The 27,971-nt window shown below is 37.3% G+C and overlaps 1 protein-coding gene across 2 annotated transcripts in view; it reads left to right on the top strand.

Annotated features, from left to right (window-relative positions):
• The window catches only part of TBC1D32 (TBC1 domain family member 32), a 118,316-nt gene that overhangs the window by 65,163 nt on the left and 25,182 nt on the right, over positions 1-27,971 (top strand). For both annotated transcript variants that reach the window (XM_036317911.1, XM_036317912.1), the window contains exons 22-27: positions 416-504; positions 8,996-9,118; positions 11,729-11,837; positions 12,875-12,968; positions 22,682-22,807; positions 23,736-23,819. In XM_036317911.1, the coding sequence (XP_036173804.1) occupies positions 416-504; positions 8,996-9,118; positions 11,729-11,837; positions 12,875-12,968; positions 22,682-22,807; positions 23,736-23,819 (625 nt within the window). The remainder of the gene's footprint in view (positions 1-415; positions 505-8,995; positions 9,119-11,728; positions 11,838-12,874; positions 12,969-22,681; positions 22,808-23,735; positions 23,820-27,971) is intronic.

Raw genomic sequence — 27,971 nt, 5'->3', positions numbered from 1 at the left:
TTAGACTGGACATCCGGATGACCTTCCGGACAAAGCTGGGGCTATGAGGGAAGCCCAGGTCCCAGGTACCAGAGGGAAGCCGGTGCTGGCAGCCGGGGGAAGGAAGACCTACTCTTGCACAAATTTCATGCATCGGACCTCTAGTGGAATATAAATTAGTATTTCTTCACTTTGGTTAAACATTAGATAATTTATTTCAGGAACTTTCACAAATCTCAATGTCCAGATTATACCCAACCAGTTAATTCAGAATCTTTAGGAATGAGACTTGGGTATTTTTTTTTAACAGCTCCCTAGGTGATTAAAATGTAAAGCCAAATTTAAGAACCACAAATATAAATAAATATTTGTTGATTTGATTTTCTTTAAATGGTTTCAGTCAAGCACAGTCTCACTCAAAGGCTTTCTTTTTCAGGATATTATTGATAGACTTATCATTTTGAATTCTGAAGCTAAGATCCGTTCTTTATTCAACTATGAACAATCACACATCTTTGGCCTAAGGTAAGGTGCTAAATTTTACTTGAGAAATATTTCAGTGTTGCAAAAGCATACAAAAAATATGTTCTATATACTTTCAAAAATATTTAAAATAAACTACTTTAAAGCATATCTAAAGGTAATTTATCTTCCTGTAATATTACACATGAAGTAGATTATAGCCATTAGGTTTTATATTAAGGCCATTGTCCATGTTTAGCTTCTATATTATTACAGTGTCTTCCACTTTTGTTAGATTTACTAGAGACATTTTGAAGACTATTCAGTTTACTCAGGAGTCAACTGGGGCTTCCTGGGTTGGTCTTAGACTGGACTCCTGCCATAATATAGTCTTGAAAGAGGCTCAGAAAAACCCGATTTATCTTGATGCCCACATTCTGCTCTTTTATGTTAATCATATTATTTAATTTCAGTGTCCCAAGTTTTAAATCTTTCTGGTTGAGTGTATGTTTCTTAAGATGTTATTTAGCATGTTCAAATGGCTGTGGTGAGAGGGGGAGTAGAAGTGTTTGTTTGGACTATAGAGACGCATAAATTCTTACTCTTTTGATCATATTTAGACATATAACTTGCTTCCTTATCTACTAATTAGTACCTTGAAAAGCAGCTGAATTAAAGAAATTTTCCTAGGTTTGTGATTTTTCTCTTCTTTCTACTAGCAAAATAAATTTTTTGGGCCTGAGGGAGTGGGTCAGGGAGAATGCCGTATCTAAGAAATAAAGCAATTTTCTAAAATGAGAATTCTCTGATAGTAGTATATATTATAGATCTTGTACTGAAACATATATATTATAGATCTTGTTCTGAAACTTTTCATTAATAGCTGTGCTTCATTAAACCATTCATTAATAGTTCAAAGAAGATAGAAAAAAAGCTGCAGCTGTTATAATTCATTGGATCATGTGCACTTTATCTCTAAATTAATTTCACATTAAATTTTAACTTTCTGTGTAGGACATCAGATATATCATATAGCAACCTGTGATGAGGACTATTAGGAAAAATCCATTCAGTAGTACCTCCTTTTGCATAACAAGTACGTGCCTGAGTTTTGTAATGATAGAATATAGATTTTGGCCTCTTGTTATTGATATATTGAATGAATTTCTTCCCTTTTCTGCATTTTTTGATAGAATAGTATTTTTATTATTCTTCTGGCAAAAACTCTAACAATAGGATATTAAGTCATGTACAAAGCAATCCAAGAAGTAAAATGCTCCTGGGAATAAAATACATTAATTTTCATAGTGTGTGCTTTCTCATAATATCCAAATGGAGTCAATCTATCCTACACTAGAAAGTTTGCCATTCTATTGTTGATACATATACTAGTAGTTGAGTCATGCATTATAGTATTAACGAGGACTGTGGAGTTAGACTGCCTGCTGCCATTATCAGGTTCAAGTGCCACAATCTCTGATTTGAAATTCTGAAGTTCAGAAAAAGTTTTAAGAAACTAAATTTTTTTATAATGTATTTTTCTATTTGCACCTAATCTTACCTAAAATGATGTAAAATTTTATAGTTTTTATTTAACCTGACAGATTTAAATATAAACATCTTTTTCCAAAGAAATATTAATGTGCTTGATTATGAGGTATTGATCCAGAGTCCACATGTACTAGATTTTGTTGCTGAATGCTAAAAATTCTAAATCCTTTATCCTAAGGTTTAAAGATAAGAAATTATCGACCTTTACATCATGACTTTGCAATTTTTAAATCACTTAGGGGTAAGGAGTTGGAAAGAAGGGGAGGGGAAAGATACATTATACTGTATGTTGTATTTCAAAATCTAGCTTTGCAGTGATATAGAATGCCCATTTCCAGACTAGATTGGGAGGCGCCCTTTGCATCTGAGGCAGAACCATGTCTATATCTTCCTGTTGATATCAGGGCCTCAGGCTCAACGGCAGAACTCTTGGCATCATGGCTCACTTAGGGCACGGTGGGCTCTCCTCCAGTCAGCAGTGACAGGGGACCTATCGAGGGCTCACAAACATGGTTGTGTGAGCTGGTGCACCTCATATCCTGACCAATTAATAACAGAACAATCTAGCCCGGGACTGTTCTTTTGCTTATAACTAGATTATGCTAGTTATGCTGTTGGTGCATATTCAAAGATACATTGATGTCTGCTGGGAAGCATCAACAATTTATGCAGCTGTCTGTGGTGCTACAGTGATAAATTGGATGTTTGTAAATTATTTGGGGTTATACAATGAAACATCTTAGGAGCATTTTTGCAGTGCATAAGAAGCTCTTAATTAGTATATACTAGTAGGGTCAGCTTAAGTTAATATTAATGTTATATTCTTAATATGTATATATTATCTTTTAAGAGCAGTGAGCAATTTGAGTCTTAATGTTTAGCACAAAATCCTACAACCTTGGCACATCCGGAAGATGCTGTAATGAATTGAGCTATCCAGCCAGGGATAAAGTTAATCTATTTTTTTTATTAATCCTCACTGGAAGGTATTTCTTCTGTTGATTTTAGAGAGGGGGAAGGAAGAGGATAAGGGGAGAGATGAGAGAGAAACATAGATGTGAAAGAGCCACATCAATCGATTGCCTCCCGCGTGTACCCCAACTGGGGTGGGGAACTTGCAGCCCAGGTACATGGCCTTGACCAGAATTGATTTGGGACCCTTCTGTTCTTGGGCCGATGCTCTAACCACTGAGCAGTGCCGCCCAGGACAAAGTTAATCTATTTTTAATTGTATCCTGAGAAAGACACACACACACATACACACAAATACTTCTGAAATTTGTCTGTGTAACTGTTGATATCTTTACATAAATGTAGTTTAAATTATTTTTAATACTTTATCTCTGTCCATAAAAGAACAAAAATATACCATTAAAATTTTATCTACTTTATCCATGAATTTGGATTGACCTCAGATAATTGTTTACTTTCTTTGGAATACTTCTTGATATGAACAGCTTGCTTTATGTGAGAAGTAAGGAGCAGAATCTTTTTTCATAACTTGGGGAAATTTGGTTTGGGACTAACAAAAATTAAACTTTATAATTTATTGCTTATAAGCCTCAGTAATATGTAAATTTTGAGACATTTTTTCTAGATTAGTGTATATAAAATAATCTGTTCACTTTGTAAACCTAGCCTTAAAATTATGGTTAGGCTAAAGAAATAAAATTATCTTATAGTTACTTTTCTTTTCATGTTTACACTAGCTGCTAGCTTATACAAATATGCTGGTGTAATTAATGAGTCATTAAGATCTGTTTATTATACAATTGCATAATTTAATGTTAAATGGCGTTAGTTGTTATCAGGTCTTACAAGAATCTTTTTGCATAATCTAATATCAAAGTATGCATTCTTTTAATAGTATTCTGAATTTGTTCATTTGTTTAATACACATGTATACTTCTTTTGGGTATAGTGATATACCTTTCCCCATTACCTACCTTAGTATAACACTTAATTTTTAAATGAAATATTGAAAATGTAAATCTTGCATAAAATATAAACATACAGCTTAACAATTTGCTGTAAAATAAATGTCCACTTAATCCCAACCAAGTAAATAAAGAGAGCTAGCACTATGCATTTGTTTGATCATGACTCCCTCCCTTGTCCCCAGTGATAGCCACAATTTTGACTTTTGTGGTATTTACATTATATTTTTTATTTACTTTATATTTTTACCACCTAGTTATGTATTCCTGAACAATATATTTTATTTTTGTTTTTTACTTTATATTATTGGTACCATTGACTATATATCCTGTCATATTTGACCTTTTCTCTGTTGCCTTATGTTTTCTAAGATTAATGTTGCATACATTTTAATGGATTTATTTTTATTGCTGTATAATATTTCATGGTATAAATATACTGTGTTTTGCTTATGTATTATGCTGTTAATGGACATTTGGGTTATGTCCGGTTTTCCAGTTTTCAAAAATATCTTGGCTACTTTTAGTCCTTTTCTCTCCACATAAATTTTAGGAGCAGCTTCTCACACAAACTAACCCACTGGGATTTTAATTATCATTGGATTGAATTTATAGAACAATAGTGAATGAATTGACATCTTTATAATACTGAGCTTTCCAATGTGTAAACATGTCAAATCTCTCCATTTAAATTGTATTCTTTAATTACTGTCATTAAAATGTCCTTCTTTCCATAGAGGTCTTTTGTAGCCGTATGTTACATTCCCCAGTATGTGGCAGCATCACCCAGTGGTTAAGAGCATAGATTCTGAAACCACATTGCCAGAGTGATGTTAGGCAAGATTCTGAACCTCTCCATCCCTCTACTTCCTCATATAGGAAATGGAGTATAACTCTACCTTTCCCACAGAATTATTGTGAGACTAAATATGTTATATATCTCCCCAATTTAGAATATGGTAAGTACCTCATATTTTGCATCTTTAAGAGATGCTCAGAGCCCTCGAGCTTCTCCGCCAACTCTTGGAATAGGTGGCCCATGTCCTTGAGAGCTACACTGTCGAGTTGGCAATAGAAGCCCAGAGAGAGGCAAGTGTGGGAGGCCTGCAGATGCAGGTTGGCCAGGTAGTTGACCACAGCCTCTACCTCGGTGGAATAATTCTGATGCATTTGGGAGCGCATGGTTGTTCAGCAGTAAGGAGTTAAAGTGTGTTGACTAATCTAGGAGGTGGTTCTGAAGGTGGTGACTGGATAAGACGCTGCAGGGTGGTTGGAGGCTGGAAGAAGGGGCATCTCTGGGTCTGTTCTATCCAAATACTGTTGAAGCAGGAGACAGATCCGGGACCACGGAGGACACTATCTTCATTTGTTTTATTATTCTCTCTTAAAGAGTTATTTTAGGTTATCAGTGGAGGAATTTTGTTGATCTCTATAAAAACCTTACATTTTTAAGCTATTACATAATGTGCATTTAAATTCATAACTGAATTGGAAAATAATGTATATCTTTATAATATTTAATATTCTCATCCTGGTAGGTGCTGTCTTTCTATTGAATTTTTTTCCATTCTCCAATGATGAATTGTAGCTCTCTTCATATAGGTTCTGTGTATTTCTTATTATCTTTTATCTTATTTGCTATTTTAATATATTTCTCCATGGTCATATTTTAATTAGTTATTACTGATATAAATAAGTTATTTTTTTGTTACTGGTCACCCTACATGATTCTTGTTCATATATGTAATTAGGGAAGGACCTGTTTCCAAACTCGCAGATTGTTGGAATTACTTACTCATGGCTTTAGGACTAAGGGTCTCGTTTTCTTGCTGCCCAGTGGTAAGAAGTCCTTGTCGGTTGTCAGTCGAAGGCTGCCTCAACTCCTAGGAGCCACCTGTTGTCCTTGCCATGTCGTTTTCTTAACACAGCTGCTTGCTTCTTCAAAGCCAGCAGAAGGTGTGATCACATCATCCTGTCACCTTAACATACTGTGACCAGAGGAAAGTCACAAGTCCTGCCTATACTCAGGAGAAGGGAACCTCACAAGGGCATGAGTACCAGGAGTGTGAGGATTCCACCACAGAGCCATTCTTTTAATGAACAGATCATCTACTGACAATACCTGGTGTTAAACCACTATGTTATCTAAATTTTTACTATCGCCTTTTTGTTTGTTTTAAACTGGTTTCTCTACCTCTGTCCCAGCCAGAGTGAACCTAGTAAAATGCAAATCAGATCACCTCAATCCTATACTCATTTCATAGAATAAAGCCATACTCCACTGTTTCTCATGCCATCAAAGAAAAGCTTCAGTGACCTTACAGAGTCCCAGGTGATCTGGACCCCTAACATTACTTTGGCCTCACCTCCTCATACTTCTTTGTTATTTATTCCCCTTCAGCTACATGGCCCCCCTTACTGTTCTTCACACCTGCCAGGTGTGCTCTCCCCTTAGGTCCTTTGCTCAGGCTGCTTGCTGTGCCTGGAATCCTTTTCCCCACATCACTTCCTGGTTTGCTTCCTCATTCCCTTTAGGTCTTCACTGAAGTGTCACCTTGGTGAGGACTTTCCTAACCATCCTATTTAAAACTGCATGCAGGTATTCATCCACATACCCCCTTGTTGGAACTTTATATTCACGTTTCCAGCTTTTGTTTTAGCTTTAACTTTTTATTTTGTTCATTATCTGTGCCCCTCCTCTAGTATTTTGCATTCCATACAGACTTGGATTTTTGTGCATGTGTGTTCAGTGATGTACTTAAAACAGTGGTAGATACTTAGTAGGTATTTAGCCAATATTTCTTAAAATTAAGTAAACTTAATTTTATGTCATGGATGAAGTAGTTTCCAAATAAACAGTTTTATTATTCTGTAGTAATGAATATCATTATCTCCTTTCAGAAAGCATGCCTTTCTATTTTTTCTTCTCCCATCTTCTTTGCATTGGCTTAAACTTTTAGAACACACTGTTAAATAATAATGGACGACTTTGCCTTCTTCATGACCTTAGTGGGAGTGCTTTTCCTGTTTATGCTTTTAGCTCTTGCCTTGAGATAGATTTGTTTTGTAAATCAAATGAAAGAAGTAACCTTTCTTTAATTTACTTAGCATTTTTTGGAGGACAGGGACCAGAGAGTGGATGTTGAATCTTAAATCAAGTAGCTTTTAAGCATCTGGTCAGATGACTATGTGGTTCTTTTCTATTACATATTGATGCCATGAATTACATTAGGAAACGTTTTCATATTAGACTACCCTTTCCTTCCTGGAATGAACTGTACTTGGTCGCAGTATGCTATTCTTTTAATTTACTGCTGGATCAATTTGCTAAGCTTTATATTATTCCCAATACTTGTAAGATCTTAAAAGTCTTACATCATTTGTTCAAGTTTCGATTTACTCCTTCTGTAATGAAGAAAATTCAACTCAGATATTTATTTGCTTTCTGAATTTCTCCCAGTTCATCTTGGATCATCTCATTGTCCTTCTAGATCAAACATGTCAAACTCATGGCCCGTGGGCCGCATGCCTCATTTATTTGGCCCGTGTTAGCCTTTGAGTTTGACATGCTTGTTCTAGAGCAGTGATGGTGAACCTATGACACGCGTGTCAGAGTTGACACGCAAACTCATTTTTTTGGTTGATTTTTCTTTGTTAAATGGCATTTAAATATATAAAATAAATATCAAAAATATAATTATTTGTTTTACTATGGTTGCAAATATCAAAAAATTTCTATATGTGACACAGCACCAGAGTTAAGTTAGGGTTTTTCAAAATGCTGACATGCCGAGCTCAAAAGGTTCACCATCACTGTTCTAGAGCCTATAGAAGCCTTCTTTCAAATCATAAACTAGAGGACATTGAGGGTCATTTTCATTACGTGTTCACTGAATTAGTAGCCTCAAGAAAAGAGAAAGGGCCTAGCTGGCATGGCTCAGTGGTTGAGTACGACCCATGAACCAGGAGGTCATGGTTTGATTCCCAGTATCAGGGCACATGCCTGGGTTGTGGGCTCAATCCCCAGTAGGGGGCGTGCAGGAGGCAGCCAGTCAATGACTCTCTCATCACTGATGTTTCTATCCCTCTCTCACTCTCCATTCCTCTTTCTTAAATAAAGAAAAACATATTTTTTTAAAAAAGCAAAACAGAAAGGTCACTAGGTTCTCCCTAAACCTTCTTGTTGAAGAGAAGTTAGGGTGTTATGTTATCAGTTAGCTGACATTTTTCTATATACACAAGTTTTGTGTGTGTGTGTTTGTCCCTTTATGAGCTGTCCCCGCTGACCTTACCATGGAGGAAGTCAATTTTATTTATTAATAATTGGTCTCTATAGCCAGTAACCAGTAATTAATAATTGGTTTGTCTGTAACTACTGGTTCTGCCTTGTTCCTTCTACTACTAAGAACTATAGTAGAACTGCGGATCTGCCTGCGGCTGCGCTGTATTTCCACTGGGTTAGGCTTTCCGTCTGAGCATCCTCCTGGGATTGATTAGTTTCAGGTTCCGTTTTCTAGGCAAGAGTATTTCATGGATCTTCTTGTATGGCAATAGGAGCCACATGACTTCTGTTTACCCCTCTTTTATTTAATGTTAAGATAGAGCAGTGTATTTAGGTGTTCTCAGATTGACCTGAAAATTATAAAGTTATCCATTGACATTTCACCTAATAAACAGTCCCGGGATTGTAGCAAAATGATTCTGTTATTTCTTTTATAACTAATTGTGGGGAAAGAAGTGGTGGCAATTTGCTGTTTTTATGAATTTGCTGATGTTCACTAATTAACTTTTAAATTAACTAGCAGTTGAAAAAAAAACTTACTATATCTAGATTTAATTTTTTAAAAAACTTGAGTAGAAGTTACCCATGGTTTTTAAATAATATTTTCATAAGAAAAACTTTTGAAGTCAATTGCTATTCAAATTAATTAAAATATATCTGAAATAACTATTTGATCTTTCTTAAAATTTGTAATTTTATGAGTAGATATTCAAGACACCAAGAAAGTCTAAATCTTTAGGATATATTTTATAAAATCTACTTTTTATTATTTCTTTCTACATAGGTTATTAAGTGTGGTATGCTGTAATCTAGACACCCTCCTTCTGTTAGAGGCTCAGTATCAAGTGTCTGAAATCTTACTAAATGCTCAAGAAGAAAATACCTCAGAGATCTCTGAGAGCCACAGGTAAAATAAAAGGAAATAGAGTCTGTTATGACATGATAATAACAACAGTTTTCTTTGTAGATGCTCTGTTTTGATAGTGACTTTCTGTATAGTATGCTTAATGTTTCTGGACTATCTGAATTCAACAGATTTAAATAACAGTAATAAAGCAATTAAAACATAAATGTCACGTCACAGTTAGAAAGATTGGGTTAGATATTCTTGGAGGTGGCTTGCAGAGTACTACTTTCTGAGTTTTTATTTAACTTAGTTTTTTTTTTTGTATATTAGTTAAGTGCTAACTTTTTTTGTTGTTGCAAATTTTTTATTTTTTTATTTTTATTGTCTAAAGTTTTACATATGTCTCCTTTTTCCCCAATTGCCCCCCCATCCCCAGCGATTCCCACCCCAGGCAAGCCCCCATCGCCCCAGTGTCTGTGTCCATTGGTTATGCTAATATGCATGCATACAAGTCCTTTGGTTGCTCTCTAACCCCCCATGAGTGCTAACTTTTTTAATGGCTTCATGAAGTTTTTCACTTTTAAATTCAGTTTGCATGTAGAAGATGACCCATTAAACAAGACATTTTATTTTGTGCCCCTTGTAGAGGAACTCTTTTCTCCATTCTCTTAGTTATGTTAGTTCATAGTCAATAAATTCTGATTATTGCAAAATGAGGTTATGACCATATCTTGATTTTTTTTGTCGTTGTTAATCCTCACCCAAGGATATTTTTCCATTGATTTTTAGAGAGTGGAAGGGAGGGGGAGAGAAACATTGATGTGAGAGAGACACATTTATTGGTTGCCTCCTGCACACACCCTGACCAGAGCCAGGGATTGAGCCTGTAACCAAGGTACGTGCCCAAGGAATCGAACCTGGGACCCTCAGTCTGCGGGCTGACTCTCTATCCACTGAGCCAAACTGGCTAGAGCCTTGGTATATTTTTCTATTAATATATCACACTTGGCATTGCCTCAATTTGGCTGACATTTATTGGATGCACATTCAATAGTTGGCATTATTTTTGCGTCTATCATTTTCAAAAAAGTGTGTCTCCATTTTAGGTAGGTCTTAGAAAATTATAGAAGAGCAGGCACATTCCTGGGTACTCTAGTTGACACAGAAGGATAGTATTGACAGCTTCAGGAAGTGTGGAGGCTGACTAAAAGCAACATTCAGATTTTCAGTTTAAGGCCCTGGGTCTAGAACTTAAGGAAACCTTGACTAAAAATGTGATAAAATCATTGTGAAAATAACATTTTAATCCCATTTCTTTAAATGCAGTAATATTTGTCAAGGAAATATTCTTTTATTAATCTCATTCCTTTCCTGATATCAGTTATATCTCCCTCAATTCTTTGCTTTCTAGCAAAGACAGCTAGAAGATAAAGAGTTTAGCTTTCTTTAAGGATTTATTGATAATCTTAGAGATATATTCAAACAAGCACAGTGGCCTACATACAAGGATGCTTACTCTGGAATGGTCATGAAAGCATACAAAATTTTCTAAATGTCCATATATAGCAGGGAGTTTAAATGTTTGGGGTACATTTGGACAGTTGTATACTATGCAGATACTAGAACAGAGCAGCTATATTTGTTTTGATAAAGAATTATCTCTAAGATAAAGGTAAGTGAGAAAGGAGAGGCACCAACATTGCATACAGTGGTATCATTTGAGTAAATATAAAGAAACCTTTGGATATATACATAAGCACACATTTGTTTTTATACAGACCCTCCAAGGACAAAAAAGAAACTCATAAGAATTGTTAGCTTTGTAGAGGTTGGAGGAGAATCTGAGAGACTGGAAGAAAACATACTTCTCAGTGTATATCTTTTATAGTTTTTGAATTTGCATGTTTTAGCTACTTACTAGCTTTTATAAATAGAGAGAAACATTTTGGTGGATGCTTTTAAGAGTCAAAAATACCAATTCAATATCATTCCACAGAACCTGACAAAAAATAGCTAAATGCATATAAAACTAAAAGAAAATCTATTGTCATCAATTTGGAGAAATATTCCAGACTTAGTTTATTTTGCTAGATAGAGTGAAATGGAACCAAAACAAAGCAATATTAGACTTCTAGTTTAAATATGGTAGTGTAAGTTAATATTTCCCCTTTCTCATCTTAGAAGTAACCTCGAGGATTGAGTGAGAGTGGAGGGATAGCATATCATCAAAATTTTTAGCCACAAATGAGTTTTGAAGGTCAGCCAAAGGCAGTCAAAATAGGGCAAATACTACTAAGGCAGCTGAAGAACTTGAGAAAGGATATCATGGCTGCCATTAATGTGAAAAACAGCAAACTACGACTCTCAGGGGAAAAAAAGGAAAAAGAAATAAGAAAGTGAATATATAGGGTGGGTCAAAAGTAGTTTTTCAGTTCATATGGAAAATAATGCAGTAATAAATAATAATACAAATAAAAGCTGTGTTTTGTGTACTCGCAAGTATAAACCCACTTTTGCCCATCTGTATTTCTAAGTAAAAATAACAGTCTGTTTTCCAGACTTTTCTATAGAATTTTATCTGCCCTTTTTTTTTTTTTACATTCTAGTGACTTGATTTTAAAACTAAATTATATTCCATTAGATAACAAAATTGCTATGTTGATTTTTCAGGGATTTTATAATCGATGGCTTATCAGTAGAGAGAAATCATGTTCTTGTTAGAATAAACCTTATTGGTGGGCCAATGGAACGAATTTTGCCTCCGAGGATACTACAGAAGGTGAGTGGGTAAGAGGAAGGGCAAATGTTTTCCTGACATATTTTGAAGCAACATAGCCAACTCAGATGGCACTAAACAGCAACTATCAAATGTCTACACCACAGAGTTGAACTCTTATTACTAGAAAAACTTTAGGATGAAAGCAAATACTTTAAAACAAAAGTACTATTTTTCATGGCAGGGTTAAGAATACTAGTTTGTGTTGCTGAGTAGGGTATTATGTTATTTAAAAGTTGTCATCTTCCTTTTGTGTTTTTGAATTTTTTAGTTTTGATTTCTTTCCCTTTCATGACACTTAATTTTTGTTAGCTGTCTATATTCTTTTGTATTTAATTGGCAGTATTGTGTACCTCTCTATCAATAATAATAGTTTGGTTTTCTCGAAGTTTTTTTTTTAATTTTTATTTATTTATTTGAGAGAGGGAGGGGAAGAAAGGGAGGGAAAGAAGGAGGGAGGGAGGAAGGGATCAATTTTTGTTGTTCCACTTATTTATGCAATCATTGGTTGATTATTATATGTGCCCTGAACAGAAATTGAATTTACAACCTTGGCATATTGGGATGACACTAACCATCTGAGCTATCTGGCTAGGGCAAGGGTTGGATTTTTTATTGTTATTGTTATTAAGTACAGTTTACTTTGACTCTCACTCTGGGACACATGAGATAGGAACAATCAACAGTACAAAAGAAACAGTTTTTTGAGCAATATAGGAAATGCAGGTTTCTTTTGAAGACCATAATTTTCCTTTCATGACAGGAATACTAAAGCCATCATTCTCAGTCCTACTTGCTAGAACAACTTACCATATATTTGTCTTTATTGCTTATTTAATGTTGTTTCTAAGATATTTCATTTTAGTCATTATTCATTAGAGCATTGAATTATAATGTCAAATAGCTTTTGACTAGTTGGACCACAACTCTAAAATTTTTATGAAACAAAGCCAATTTCTATGAATAATATTTCAGAAGGCCTTAAAATTCAATGCTATCTTAAACTGTTTTTGAAAGTGATCTGTCTTGCTTCATTTTAGGGTGATGATCCATATCCTTGGCCAATGTTTTCATCATATCCTTTACCAAACTGCTATCTGTCAGAAGGTACAAGAAATACTGATCAAAAGCAAGGTAAAATATTTGCTATCAAATGCCATGTTATTTTAGTGCTTTTGTTACAATTTCAAAAAAGAAAATATTGGAAAAGGAGATTAAAACTATTTTCATTCTGTTTATGAATGTGGATATAGATACCTATTTCTTTGTACATTTTCACTTTTCAAGTTTCTTATGAAATTAACATTAATATGATGCCAAATAATTTTTATCAGAACATTTTTTTGGTTTAAAAAAGTAACTAATGATTTTTTATTAATTTATCCTATTTATATAGAACTTTATTCAACAGAGTAATATTTTTAGTATATGTGTGCTCAAGACTTGAAATATAAGTATATAAATTGTATAAATGCAATAAAATAAAGACTCAGATAACCACTTTAGAGTAGTTCATGAAATTTCAGAGACTATATTCAAGTAATCAGGTAATTGGATGGTAATATAGTGTGATGGGAGTTAAATAGACAATAAGAAAATTATGTTTAAAGCAAGGAATAAAGTATAAATATGTTTTCTGGTTTATAGAAGATAATTTTTGACAGAAAAAATGACAGGTTAGAAGGAGCAAATTCAAAGAGGTAGGAGTAGGTGAAGGATGAGATTTGTAATGTGAGGGTAAGAGTCACCAGAGATAAGACGAGACAGGGAAGCTAAGCTCAGACATGAGGCCAGTGTAGCTCAAGTCCAGGTGCTTAGACTTTTTCATAAGAACAATGAAAATTCAGACAGTTTTTAGACTAGAGAATTATAAGGAAAAATATAAACATATACAAACAAACTTCATTAATTTGAGAAGTTTAAGCTTTAATCAACATGAATTCCTTTATAATACCATCAAACTTACATTGGAAAGAAATAATATAAGATTGATTTCAAATAGGTTAGATGCTATGGAGTGATTGTTGAAAATTAGGATTTTTTCTTCTTTGTGAGACTTTATATGCCATTTACCTTTCTCTACATTTATTTGCTTTAAAAGAATCAATAGAAGCCATCAATCAGTATACATTATTTTTATTTCTATCCAGTGTTTGAGATATACATTATATATTTCACAATTGCATAGAAACAAAAATTCTACTTTTTTCTGTTTACTTAGAGGTTAGGGAAAGAACATGAGGGAGCTTTTAAAGTTTTTAATATTTGTCTTTATAGCTCACTTTACAAATTTTGTCCTTGTGTTTTCCTCTTGTGTGACCTAATCTATTGCTTTCAGAGATGTGGGAGTGATATTAAGTATTTTTCAAGAAGAGACTCTTGAGAGAGTATCATTTGGACTCTTTTCCTACTTGGCTCATATCTTTCCATGAACACAAACTGTTCTCAATGTTACTGTCGTTTTCAATCTTGCTTTTAGTTTTTTAGTAAGTCCTTATATTTTGTCATCTTGTTTTAGGTTTCATCAGTCATTCTTCCACTCATTCCTTTTATTTGACATGTTTTAGGAGTGTTGATTATCAGGTGCTTCCCTAGAAGTTGGTGATAGATGATGTGTGGGACTTGGTCCATTCTCAGTGCCTCAACTCCTCTCCTGATCTCTTCCTTATTGTGATATAACATTGTGATCTCTGCTCAGTTTCTCTTGGGAACAAGTAGTTATTTTTTTTATCAGTTTTATTAACAATAAATTCATGATTAGTTTTATTGAGTGACTACCACATTCGATAAATTTTTTCCAAAACAGTTTGGTAAAAAAAAAAAAAAATTGACTTATTTTAAATTGAACAAGCCAGACAGAAATAAAAAAGCAAAGTAAATGGACACTTACCTAGAATAGGAAAAACTATGTCATCAATCCCTGGAAATCAGTGGTGAGAGGAGTATGATTTTACTCCCTGCTCTACTCTTTTTTTTTTTTATAATTTTTATTTCTTAAAGTATTACAAAGAGTATTACATATGTCTCCTCCCCCCCCCCTTGACATTCCCCCAGTCCCTATCTCCCCCCCTGGTGTCTTGTGTCCATTGGTTAATCTTATATGCATGCATATAAGTCCTTCGGTTGATCTCTTAATCCCCCCCAAACCCTCCCCAGCCTTCCCACTGTAGTTTGACAGTCTGTTCAATGTTGCTCTGCCTCTGCATCTACCCCTGTTCATCAGTCTATACTGGTCCCCATTATCTGTCCCAACCTCACTGGAGCAGTCTCAACCTCACTGGGGCCATCTCAGCCTCACTGGGGCTGTTTCAACCTCACCAGGGCCGTCCCGACCTCACCGGGGCCGTTTCAACCTCACCGGGGCCGTCCCGACCTCACCAGGGCCATTTCAATCTCACCGGGGCTGTCCCGACCTCACTGGGGCAGTTTCAACCTCACTGGGGCTGTCCCTACCTCACCGGGGCCATTTCAACCTCTCTGGGGCCGTCCCGACCTCACTGGGGCCGTTTTGACCTCACCGTGGCCGTCCTGACCTCACTAGGGCCGTCCTGACCTCACTAGGGCCGTCCCGATCTCACCGGGGCCGTATCTTCCTCCCCGGGGTTGTCCCGACCTCACTGGGGCTGTCCCAGCCTCACCAGGGAAATACGAAATTTGGCCCTCTGTCCCCTACTGGGCGGCTCCCCGCCAGACAAAATCTCCAGGCGTTCCTGGTGGCTGAACATCCAGCACTCCTGCTTGGACCACGCCCTCCTCCAGGTACACAGACTGCCCGTCTGCCATCCCCCAGCGCCCCACGCGAGACTGGAACCGGTGGGCATGTTTGTGCACCTGCTGGTACAGCGGTTCCACAACGCCGGCCCAGCCGGGCCCAGCCCCGGCCTGCCCCGAACCCGACTCCGCCCCCCGACTGCATACCCCCCCACCCCCCCCCCCCCCCCCCCCCCCCCCCCCCCCCCCCCCCCCCCCCCCCCCCCCCCCCCCCCCCCCCCCCCCCCCCCCCCCCCCCGATGTGAGGAGCTGAAATCTGCAGCCTGCTGGGTTGGGCTCTGTACTTGGTGCCTCTGCACATCCTACTCAGTCTCAATGCTCTTCTTTCTATGAGAGGAGTTGAAATCTGCAGTTTGTTGGGTTGGGCTCTGTACTTGGTGACTCTGCACATCCTACTCAGTCTCAATGCTCTTCTTTCTATGAGAGGAGTTGAAATCTGCAGTTTGTTGGGTTGGGCTCTGTACTTGGTGACTCTGCACATCCTACTCAGTCTCAATGTTCTTTCTTTCCTTCCAGTTGTAGAGCTTCCACTGGGCCAACTTTCCCATGGTTCCGTATGATCGCTGTTTGTCCTATAGTTGGTAGTTTCAATGTTGTTGTGGGAGGCAGCACGCACAGGTCTCTTCCTTACGCCGCCATCTTGGTTCTCCTGGGTCTGCTTCTTGAGTGTGTCTCCCATGGCCGCGAGCAGTTGAAGCCTGCAATTTGTTGGATTAGGCTGCAAAAGTGCAGGTGGGTCTTTTTGTGCACCTGGCACAGCTTGGATGGGGATGCAAATTGATTAGGGCTGGGTCTCAGGGAGTCGCCATGGCGGAGCAAATAGCACTGGCTGCGTCCCTGCGGCCCCTCGTCTCTCCGGGACACCGGGGCTTCGCGTCCCCCAGTGCCGGCGAGCAGCTGTGCGACAGAGCCTCCCTCGCTTTCTGATGGCTGCAAGACCATACTCCCGGTAGGGTCTGGTGCCTCATGATCCCGCCCGAACCAGCTCAGTGGATTTGAGAGTTTGTAAAAGCACAGTCATTTCCTCTTGTGCCTCTGGCACAGCCCGGATGGGGATGTAAATTGAGTAGGGCGGAGCAGATAGCAATGGCAGTGTCTCTGCGCCCCTCGCCTCCCCGACACCAGGACTTCGCCCTCTGAGCCGGCGAGCAGCCGCGCGTCAGAGCTTCCCTCGCTTTCCAACCAACCGCTGCAAGGCCATGGCTGCCTCTCCCCGTGGGATCTGGGGCCTCAGAGACCGGCCCCCAGCAAGCCCAGAGGATTCGTGGGTTCGTAACCGCTTCCGATTGAAAAAGAAAAACCGCGAATCCAGTTGCAGCCCGCCTGGCGTGTGACTGCGTACCTGTTTTTGGCGCCTCCGTAGCTCCCACTTAGTCTCACTGCGCTTCTTTCTTTTCTTCCAGTTGTAGATCTCCCACTGGGCCAACTTCCCCATGGTTCTGAGTGGTGGTGGTTTGCCTCATAGTTGGTAGTTTCAATGATGCTGTGAGAGAGCAGCACGCACAGGTCCACTCCCTACGTCGCCATCTTGGTTCTCCCTCCTGCTCTACTCTTGTACGTGATTTAGAAAAGGGAGTAATAACAACTTCTCTGTTGGGTGTAGAATAGAGCTGCTGAATGGTTAACCTCAGGGGCCCAGGGTGCTGCCAGGCATCATGCCGTGTGCCCAGGTCCATTTACTCGCCTTGCCTCCTGGAGAACTATTTCACATCTGTCATCAAACCTTCTTCACCTCTTCCCCATCCGTGCTGTCGGATGATAACTTTGTTTGCTGTTTTACTGATGAAAAAGAAACAGTCAAAAAAAGTTCTCATGTGCTCCTGATACATAGGAACTCAGCAGCATCTGTGCCCATTTTGGTTTTTATTACTATTCATATACTCCTTATGTTATTTGCAGAAGCCAGCTTCTCCCTTTGTGCACTGCATTCCTTTCTCTTTCTTATAAAAAATACTGCATCTATCAGTTCTCTCTTTTTTATATTATTATTATCATTATTATTATTATTATTATTATTATTATTATATTTTAGAGAGCCAGGGAGAGTCTTCACTGTAGCTTCTTCATAAGCCAACAAGAATGGGGTTAATTCTTCCATATTTCAAATATCTTATTTTGAACCCATTTCCCCCCTCACTACAATCCCATTTCTGTCCCTTTACTGCAAAATTCTTTGCAGAAATGGTCTAATCTTGGTATTCCAGCTACTCTCTTTCCATTCTGTCTTGAAGCCACTTGAAAGCTAATCAGAATCTCAGCCCATCACTCCACCATAATAAAATCTCCTGGTCAGACCTCAGTCTTTGTCCTACTAGACCTAGCATTGTCACTGAGCATTTCTGGTGCCTCCCTCTTTTTAGAAACACTGTATTCCCTTGGCTTTCAGGAACATACATTATGTAATTTTCTTCCTGCATTTTTGCACACCGTTTCCTCCTTTGTTGGATCGTTCACCTCTCGCCAACCTCTAAACTTTGGAGTACTCCAGGCCTCATTTCTCAGTTGTCTTTTTTTCAAGCTGTACTTTATTCTTGGGAGGATCACCTCTAGTCATATGACTAAAATATTGTCCACCATGCTGATTGCTCTCAGATTTGTATTTCTAACCTCCATCTCTACCCTGAGCCTTGTACTCATATCTCACTGTCTACTTGATACCTCTGCTAGGTACCAAGCATATCAAACTGAAGTCTGGGATAAATTTCTGATACTCCCTCCAGATATATTCCTTTGGTGTGCTTGCTCATTTCAGAATGGCACCTTTGTGTTCCAGGTTCTTTAGGCAATAAACCTGAAGGCATTCTTCGACTCTTCTCTGTCTTCAGACCTTACATCTAATGTGTCAGCATTTGCTCTTGACTTGACTCATCTGAAATGAACCACTTTCACCCATCCACTACCAGTCATCTCTCCCTTGTAGTAACCTGCTAAGTGTTCAGTGTGTTCTCAACACAGCAGCCAGTGTAATGCTGTTGAAATGTGGTTTGGATCATATTGCTCCTCAAATTGAAACCCTCCAATGGTTTCCCTGTAGCCTATAATGGTCAACATATTTGTGACTTCCTTTCTGTCATATGCTCTCTTTTATGTTAATTAGAAGCCTCTTTAATTCCATGTTTCCCCAATGTATTGGACAATAACTTCTATTGCCTTTCTGTTTGTCCTTAAAACACATTTGCATGAGACAATTTTTTTCTCAATTTCACAGTAGTACCTAGTAATTCCTCATAATGATAGTGGTCCTGTGTCTACTGTGATTATTGTTAAGGAGGAGAAAATGATCTAGGCCAGGGGTGGGCAACCCCTGGCATGCGTGCCAAACATGGCACACCAGTAACTTTTGCTGGCACGTGAAACCCTCTCTTATAATCTTCCATTTACAATTTTTTTCTTGACTTTTTTATTTTTCAGGTAAATTCAGTGTAGGTGCATCTTAGATAAATAAATAATTTTACATAACAAGTTATCTTAAAGACCATAGACATAGATTGACAAGAGAGGGGAAGAGCAATTTCTATGCCTCTGCCTTAACTGTCCCTGCCTTCCTAGATCCGACCAGTGTTTTGGTTTCATCCACATACGCGTGTGAATCTTTGTTCTCAGTGATGAATTTTGTTAAGTCTCGTAATAGGAGTAGCCTGACGGATGAAAGTAGTAGCTCGTGCATATCTCTGAAGGTCACGAAATATGAACCTGATGTAAAATCTCTGTCATCAGTAATGCAGCAGCAAAAGTCCCACTGATAATATCAAACGGAGTCATAAAGTTTTCTGTCGGACTATCAGTGTACATGTATACATTAAAAAATAAATGTATTTTTCATCATCATATACTGTGTTTTTGTCGCTCGAATGAATTTTATTATTTCTTCAAGGTTCTTCACATATGTACACCTTAAGAGATACCAAGTAGGCGTAACATGTTCTCAAAAAATTAGGGTTGGCACGCAGAAGAATTCCATGTCAGAGATTTTGCTGGTTTTGGCACGCACTCACAAAAAGGTTGCCCACCCCTGATCTAGGCCTTAGTGGACAACCCAGGAGGCACCTCAGGAAGAGATATAACATTTTGAATCAAATATTAATAAAATATATGTAATTCTGATGTTGCTGATGTGTCACTGATCCTGTACTCATAGTAGGATGGCAGAAAATGGGAGGAATCAGAATCATGTCTGGCTTTTCATTGTACCTAACAGAATACAGTGGTGATGTCTGTATGAACTAAATGAGAAAAGTGGAGCCAAATGCATTTATAACAGGTATAAAACTAATTTGAAGGTAATGTCTCTGGTTAAATACAGTGCGTAAATTAAACATTGTGTACTTTAAAAAATTATGGTTAAGCTGGTAGTATTTTAAGACACAAATTGCTGTTTTAAAGGCACGTATTCATATACATTTCATTTTGCTTTTTTATTTGGAAGTTAATGACTCACTGATTCTGTTAGATGTTATTTGTGTTGTCATTTGCAATATAATTTCATTTTTGTGGGGAAAAAATCACTCCAGTTGTATGCATATGGTGGCATCTTTCTCATTTGTCTCCCAGCTCCTGGGTTTTCCCTCCTTCCTACAGTTAGCATCTCCGCGTCTGTTAAATTGCTTCTCGTTACCTCATCGGCATCAGTGTTAGCTCTTAGATGATTTATCTTCATCTGTAAATAAGAATCCTGAGGTATCATCTGGTTCAGTTATTTTTCTTTGCGTACATTTTAGGGTCACCACATTAAAACGTAAAATCCCTTTGACAGCTACTGATTAATATTTTGTATGTACATTTGTACATATATGTGTACATATGTATAACTACACACATGCATATATATATGTGCCTATAATGTAACAAGGGGGCATATGAAAATCATCCTACACGTATGAAAAATTTATTTTTTTATATGTTAGAAATAACTTGTCAGAGTACCATCTCTCTGTTACGTGAAAGTTTAGATACATAGGAGGAAATGTATTAGTGCAGTAACGTTGTTAGCTGTGCAGAAGATAAGAAAGGCAAGGTGAATGGAGAAAGGAGGGTTGTACAATGGTTTAAGCAAGTATTGGTGGCATGTCGGCATGTGTTAAAGTGAACTATTGAAGATTGGTTCATAACGATTGGTTCCTCTTTGACACAGGAAGAGTGTGAGATGGGTAGCCGTCTGTTTTGTTTCGTTTTTGTGTTCCTAGGCTAAACTTAGCTCTCCTAGGAGTTGTTACACCCCTAACTGGCCAGTCTGCTCCACTGCATTCCGCTTGGGTGTGTTCGGGTGGGGATTTCTTTCTCCCAGGAGGAAGGGAAATCCAGGCTTCCATCCTGAGAAGTAAAAATGGCTCGAGGGATTGGATAGCATGCTTTGGTTATTGGTGACTTATCTCAATAATAGGAGACATTTGCTCCTTTTACTCCCCTTTCTGCCATCCTACATTCATTTTATTTATTACCTTTATAATGTGTACGCAGGCTGAATTATAAAATAATCTGTAATCTAGGTTACCCTGTATCCTATATAATTCACTGCAGATGTCCTTGGATATCTGCGGGGAAGTGGTTCCATGACCCCCAGGATACCAAAATGTGCAGATGCTGAAGTCTGGCCTCATATCTGTGAGTTCCACATATGTGGAGACAGAGGGCCAACGTACTATCTTTATCAAGAAACCATTTGGATTTATATCTACTCGGCTGAGGCTTTATCTTTAAAGTGGAGAGTAATTTATGTTGTGTGTGTCATTGCCGGTGTGTTTCTATTACTCTTAACAGGACCAACAGAATAGCAGAAGCATAGCACTGGCTCACAGTCACTGGAGGTCAGGCTACTTGGTGTTGATTGCCTCTCTTTGATCTTAGAAATTCAAATGGCTACTCACTAAAAGCCTCAAACATATTAGTAACTCCTAATGCAAGTGAACTCCGGGATGTTGCTAAGAACTCCTTAGGAGTCACTCTTTACCCATACATTCCTCCAGAGGCCCTTCTTGAAAGTTTACCTCCTTAGGGATTTCTAAGAAGTAAACAGAGTGACAGCTAAAGTGAGCCACATATATAAACAAACATTTACTTCCCCATTATTTCATTTCTCTTGCCATTTTCATCATCTCATGTGCTTTCTGTAATTATCCTACATATTCTGTTCAACCACGTGGGTCTTAATTTGTACTTTTTAAAAACAGCTTTATTGAGACATAATTAACATACCATACACATCACCAATTGAAAGTGCAATTTTATGGTTTTTAATATATTCACAGACATGTGCAGCCATCACCACAGACAATATTAAAACATTTTATCACCTCAAAAAGAAACCCAGTACCCTCTCTTCTGTCCTTTCCTCACCCAGCCCTGAGCAACCACTAATCTATATTCTGTCTCGAGAGATTTTTCTATTCTGGACTTTCGTAGGAATGGAATGATATAGTATGTGGTACTTTGTGACTGGCTTATCTTCCTTGGCATAATGTTTTTAAGGTTCATCCATTTTGTAGCATGCATAAGTACTTGCCTTTTTAGAGTCAAATAATATTCTGTTGTACAGCTATAATATAATTTATTTACACATTGGTCTGCTGATGGACACTTGGATTGTTTCCACTTTTTGGCTATTATAAGTAGTGCTGCTATAAACAGTCCTGTACAAGTTTCTGCATGTTTTCATTGATCTAGAGTATATGCCTAGAAGTGGAATAAATGAATTATATGGTAATTCTATGTTTAATAATTTGAGTATAACGTTCATGTTTGTTTAGCGAAATCTTAAGGTCCTCACTGTTTACTAAATCAAATACTCAGTAATGTGTCATGTTGTATAAAAACAAGAATACTCAGGAATTATGGTTATAAGTCAATCAATTTTATGAGCTTTGAATATATCAATAATCCATTTTTATGAGTTTTTAATAAATGTAAATAGCAATTGATAGTATAAGATGTGATTACAGAAAGATGTTTTCCTTTGAAAGCCATATATATTCTGTGTTTTTAAAATAGAATTTGTTTCTTTACATGCTTAATATTAATACTTATTTTTCAGTGTATCTAGCATGTCTTATAATAATAATACATGCTATATTTCTTATTAGACAATGATCTTGGCAAAATTTTATTACACTTCAAGATGTCTGATAAACAAACTGAGTGGATAGAAAACTGCCGAAGACAATTTTGCAAAATGATGAAGGCCAAACCTGATATAATCAGTGGAGGTGGTAAGTGCACTAATTTATTTATTTATTTTTTTTGTATGAAAATTATATTAACAGAAGCTGTGTTTCCTGAAGATTAGTGCTGGCATGTCTAGAATACATAATACTAATTCCAGAAGTCCATTGATTTCTGAAAACTTGTGACCCTGGAGAACTAAAATTAAAATCTGAGGTTACTAAGCTTTCTTAGAAAACTGTCTAAGAGGTCTTGGTAGGCAAAACTTAAACACTGTTTTATCTTTGCCCATGTAACAGTTCGCTTGGTTTTACTCACTTTCACCAGCACATAGCATACTGCTTTGGATAGTAATATCCTAGAGTTAGTTTGTTTTTAAAGTTAAGAAGTGTTTCATGACATAAATTAACTTTTTGAGTTATGGATAATGGAATTTTAGTGCATTGAAGAGCTTCACTGCCCTATAATCCTGTGTGCTGTCTACCCTGGCAAGCTTAGTTTTGGTTCGATCGCCTTGAACAGATACCATCTGTTGCAAAATATATAAAACAAATAATATACATTGGTTTTGAAAGAGACGTGAGCTATTCATTGATCTTGGACTTGGAGTTCACATAATTTTTTTTCTGTATGCGTGAATAATTACGATAAGATATTGTAGTCTAATTAGTGATAATTTTCTTTCTGTATTGAAATCATTTAGCATTCTGAAGTAATCCTTAGAGGATCTAAAGATAACAGATGATTCTTTTCCAGTTTTACATTCATAGGTTCTCAGTGAAGCCATTAAAATTTAATTTATATCAGAAGCATTGTTAAGAATATTAAAATGCCGTGTGTTTTGAATTGGACCCCGTTAAGGGCATAACTAAAGATATTCAGATGACTTTTATGTACCAGTCTGTTATTTAGAGATGCATTATCATGTATTATTCTTGTCCTTTAATATTCTAATTATTCTCTTGTTTATTATAGCTTTAGTAGAATTACTTGAAAAATTTGTGCTTCATCTCTCTGAAAGCCCATCGGAATGCTATTTCCCCTCCGTAGTATATACAGGTACATATTAAACATTTTGAATTTTGAAAAGTATTTAGTGTGCAAATAGATATTTCATAGAGACGTGTAATTAGATTACAGATATGCACAAGTTTTCTCATCCTAAAAATCTCTCATATACATTCCAGATATCTTTTTTTTATATATATATTTTATTGACTTTTTTACAGAGAGGAAGGGGGAGAGAGAGAGAATTAGAAACATCGATGAGAGAGAAACATCGATCAGCTGCCTTTTGCACATCTCCCACTGGGGATGTGCCTGCAACCCAGGTACATGTCCTTGACCAGAATCGAACCTGGGACTTTTCAGTCCACAGGCCGACGCTCTAGCCACTGAGCCAAACCGGTTTCGGCATTCCAGATATTTTTAATCTCTTCTGTGTAAATGTCTGAGTTTCCTTGTAACTTTCTATATTGATTTCAGTGAGGAAGGGAGAGGGAGAAGGAGATGGAAACATCAGTGATGAGAGAATCATTGATTGGCTGCCTCCTGCATGCCCCCTATGGGGATTGAACCCAAAACCCTGGCATGTGCCCTGAACAGAAATCGAACTGTGACCTCATTCATAGGTAGACACTCAACCTCTGAGCCACACCCGCTGGGCTCTAACTCCTTTCTGAGCCCTTTTAATTTGTCTACCTTTTAAAAACTGTTTTTCCTTAAGACGATGTCATCCACTCTGCTCATTTAATACACTGTCTCCTCGCCCCCCATGATCTCATCTGTTCATACTGTTTTACATACCTCACATACTGATGATTTCTAAATGTATATCTTCCACTTAGAGACCTGCTATAAGTTTTATTTTCATATTTCCAACTGCTTGATAGGTAAACGTCACCTGGATGTGCTGCAGAAACCCTCGATTCTAAATGTCCAGTAGGGACCTTGCCTCATCGTGCCTTTTTGATATACATCCTCTTCTTACCTTGTCTATTTTGGTTGGTATTACAGTCATCTGCTGTCCATCTAAGCCAGAAACCAAGGAATGATGAACTCTTTTACGTCCACATTTTCCTCCCAATTACCAAACCATTTTAATTCTGTGTTCTTAATCTATCTCAAATTTATCTACACACACACACACACACACACACACACACACATACCACACACACGTGTGTGCATATATATTTTAAATCTTTATTCTTGAAAGTATTACATAGGTGCTCCTTTTTCCCCCATTAACCTCTTCTAGCCTGCTCCCGTCTTCCCCCGCACCTCTCAGGCCCTCACCACCCCATCTACTTATATTGATTTCTACTCTTTTATTTTATGTTAGTTTAGGCCACCATTACTTTTGTTTAGGGTATTACAACAGCCTCTTTACCTGGGGTCTCTAATTGGAGTCTGATTTTCTTTCAAAGGTATTCTTAATCTGCTTTCAGAGTGATATTTGAAGCCCAGATCTGATCCACTCATCCTCTCCCCCATAGAAGCTTATACCACTTACACCACTGCACAAAGTATAAGACTCTTACCATGATACCTGAGGCCTCAAATTAGGCTTGCCATTTGTTCCTCTCTAGTATCATCTCTTTCTCACATTTGTTTTTCAGGAACACTAAACTGTTAGCAGCACTGCCAACCTCTTCTTCCCTCACCACACACACACATTCATTTATTCAACAAATAGATACTATCCTTTGCTATGTGATAGAACTTCTCTAAGCATTCAGACACAGCACTGAACAAAAGAGAGAAACAAATCTTGCCCTAATAGAATTGACCTTCTGGTAGGAAGACAGATGATAAATAAGTAAAAGATTCAGTATGTCAAATGGTATGGTGATAGATGAGAATTTTTCAGCAGGACAGGGAGCTGGGGCATGCTAGTTGAGGGTGAGGATTACAATATTAAATAGTGTTCAGACCAGCAGAAGTCGGTACAAGATATATGGGTATTTTCAGGGAAAGAGAATTTCAGCAAGTGACACCAAAGAGGACTAGTATGGCTAAAAAGAAGTAAGAGGGAAGAATTGTTTGTGTGGAAGTCATAGAGGAGAGATTTTGAAAATTATTGCAGGGTCTTAAACATAGGATTGACATGCTCTGATTTACGTTGTTAAAAGATCACTGTGGTTGCTATATTGAGAAAATAATGAAGTGGGCATAATCATTGCATTTAAAATCAGAACATTGAGGTAAATAGGAAAGAAAACAGAAATTTTGAAGAGAATTTTGAAGAAAAGCATTTGTGAAAAGAATTATAACTCTATAAGTGAACCTAATAATGTACGTGAAAAGAATACAGGGAATAATGGTCAAGTCTATGAGTAAGAGAGGAAATCAGTAAGCAGTGGTAATCATGGAGATTTGCATGGTCAAGAGTGGGGATCTCTAGTCTGCAGCATAATAATCTCCAGTTTCTATAGCTTTCCTTGACATATTGTTCTCTTGGATTATATTTTCTGTATTATCTAAAATTAACATTATGTTGTATGTGTTATCCAAATATTCAACCTGATTGCTCAGTATACATGTATTTACTGCCCTTTGTTGTACTTCTAAATTATGAGGGAGACCTCATGTATAGTCTTTTTTTAATGTAGCATCTAGGCAGATAAACCCTGAATGTGAATTTAAATTTCTTTAAAGGCTCCAGTTGAATAACCATCCACTGGAATTTTAGAGTACAGCAAAAAGAAAGTGGCTTCCTATGGGTTAACTGTTGAGTATTTATTATGATATCATAATTTTGATGGTAGTATTGTTTTCTTCCCACGGCCTTAGCTATCCTCATCCTTTATCATTTGTTTTTTGGCTGGTGGAACAATGGTTTGCTATTATGAAATTTCACTTTATTTACTTTAAATATACAAAAACTGTTCTGATATAAGGATATTTCAAAGCAAATGCTGAATAGATATATTCAATGCTTTTTCGTGTTTCTGGAAATGAGAAATTGATTGTCTTTTTAAAAATGACAGTTTGCTAAACCCTAAGGTAGCCGAAATTAGAATAACACAGTCATCCATCTGTTGTTAGCTCCCTCAGGATTTCAATCTATTATAAAATTTGCAAATCTGAAAAAATCAAATTAGTTTGGCTGTTTATCCCCTTGAAGAAAGAGGAAAGAACAAACAGAGAAAGTTCTGCACATTTGCAGATTGTAAATCCATACTGGTATCTTTCCAAATCTTAACAGACAATAACATTTTGTTGGCCCAGTTCTCTGTAACAAGTTGGGGAATTTCTACTACTATAATTGCTTCTTTGAGATGATAAATTAAGTAGTCCTTTTAAGATAGTAAATATTTTAATGTTTTCTCTTTGTGTTGTTAATCAAAAGACTGAAAAAATATTTAAAAAGTTGCAATTCTAGCCCTAGCTGGTTTGGCTCAGTGGATTAAGTGTCAGCTTGCAGACCCACGGGTCCCAGGTTCGATTCCGGTCAAGGGCACATGCCTGGGTTGCGGGCTCGGTCTAACGTGCAGGAGGCAGCCAATCAATGATTCCCTCTGATCACTGATGTTTCTATCTCTCCCTTCCTCTCCCTTCCTCTCTGAAATAAATAAAAATATATTTTTTAAAAAGTTGCAATTCTATCTTTTGACTACTAAAATATTTTTAAACTTAATATATACAGTTAAACACCTTTATACTTTCTTTGGGTATTCAACAAATATGCTCTTTTCTATTACATTTATGGAGCATGTTTGTATGTTCTAATATTGCAAGTAGGTATCTATATCTACATATCGATAAAATAGAGAAATATGCTAATTAACCGGGATGCTGTAATGGTTCGACCAGACAGGAAGAGGTTGCGCACGTGTCGGTGGGGGAGGGCCTGATCAGCAGCAGCCATGGCTGCTTCAAGGGCCAGAGAGGGAGTGGGCGGCGGCGTGATTTCCAATCGTGCGCTGGGCTCCTTGTATAATATAAATATCTCTCACCTCAAGGAAGGAAGACAGAGCATGCATCTAAAGTGATGAATTAAGTAAATGGCAGCAGATGGTAAGATAGAAAATGAAGAAATGAGGGAAAACTGATCATTTTTAGCTGGCTACTTTGTTTCAGGCAATCTGCTGGGGCCTTTAAATATCTTATTTGCATTGGGTTATTATCAAATTAAGGGTTTTGTTGTGAGTGCCATAGTGTTTAGTGGAAAGGATGATCATTGTTGACTATACTGGAAGATAAGAG

Source organism: Myotis myotis, unplaced genomic scaffold, assembly GCF_014108235.1.
Source record: "Myotis myotis isolate mMyoMyo1 unplaced genomic scaffold, mMyoMyo1.p scaffold_m19_p_7, whole genome shotgun sequence".
NCBI classification, from domain to species: Eukaryota; Metazoa; Chordata; class Mammalia; order Chiroptera; family Vespertilionidae; genus Myotis; species Myotis myotis.
This window is presented reverse-complemented; position numbering and strand designations above follow the sequence as displayed.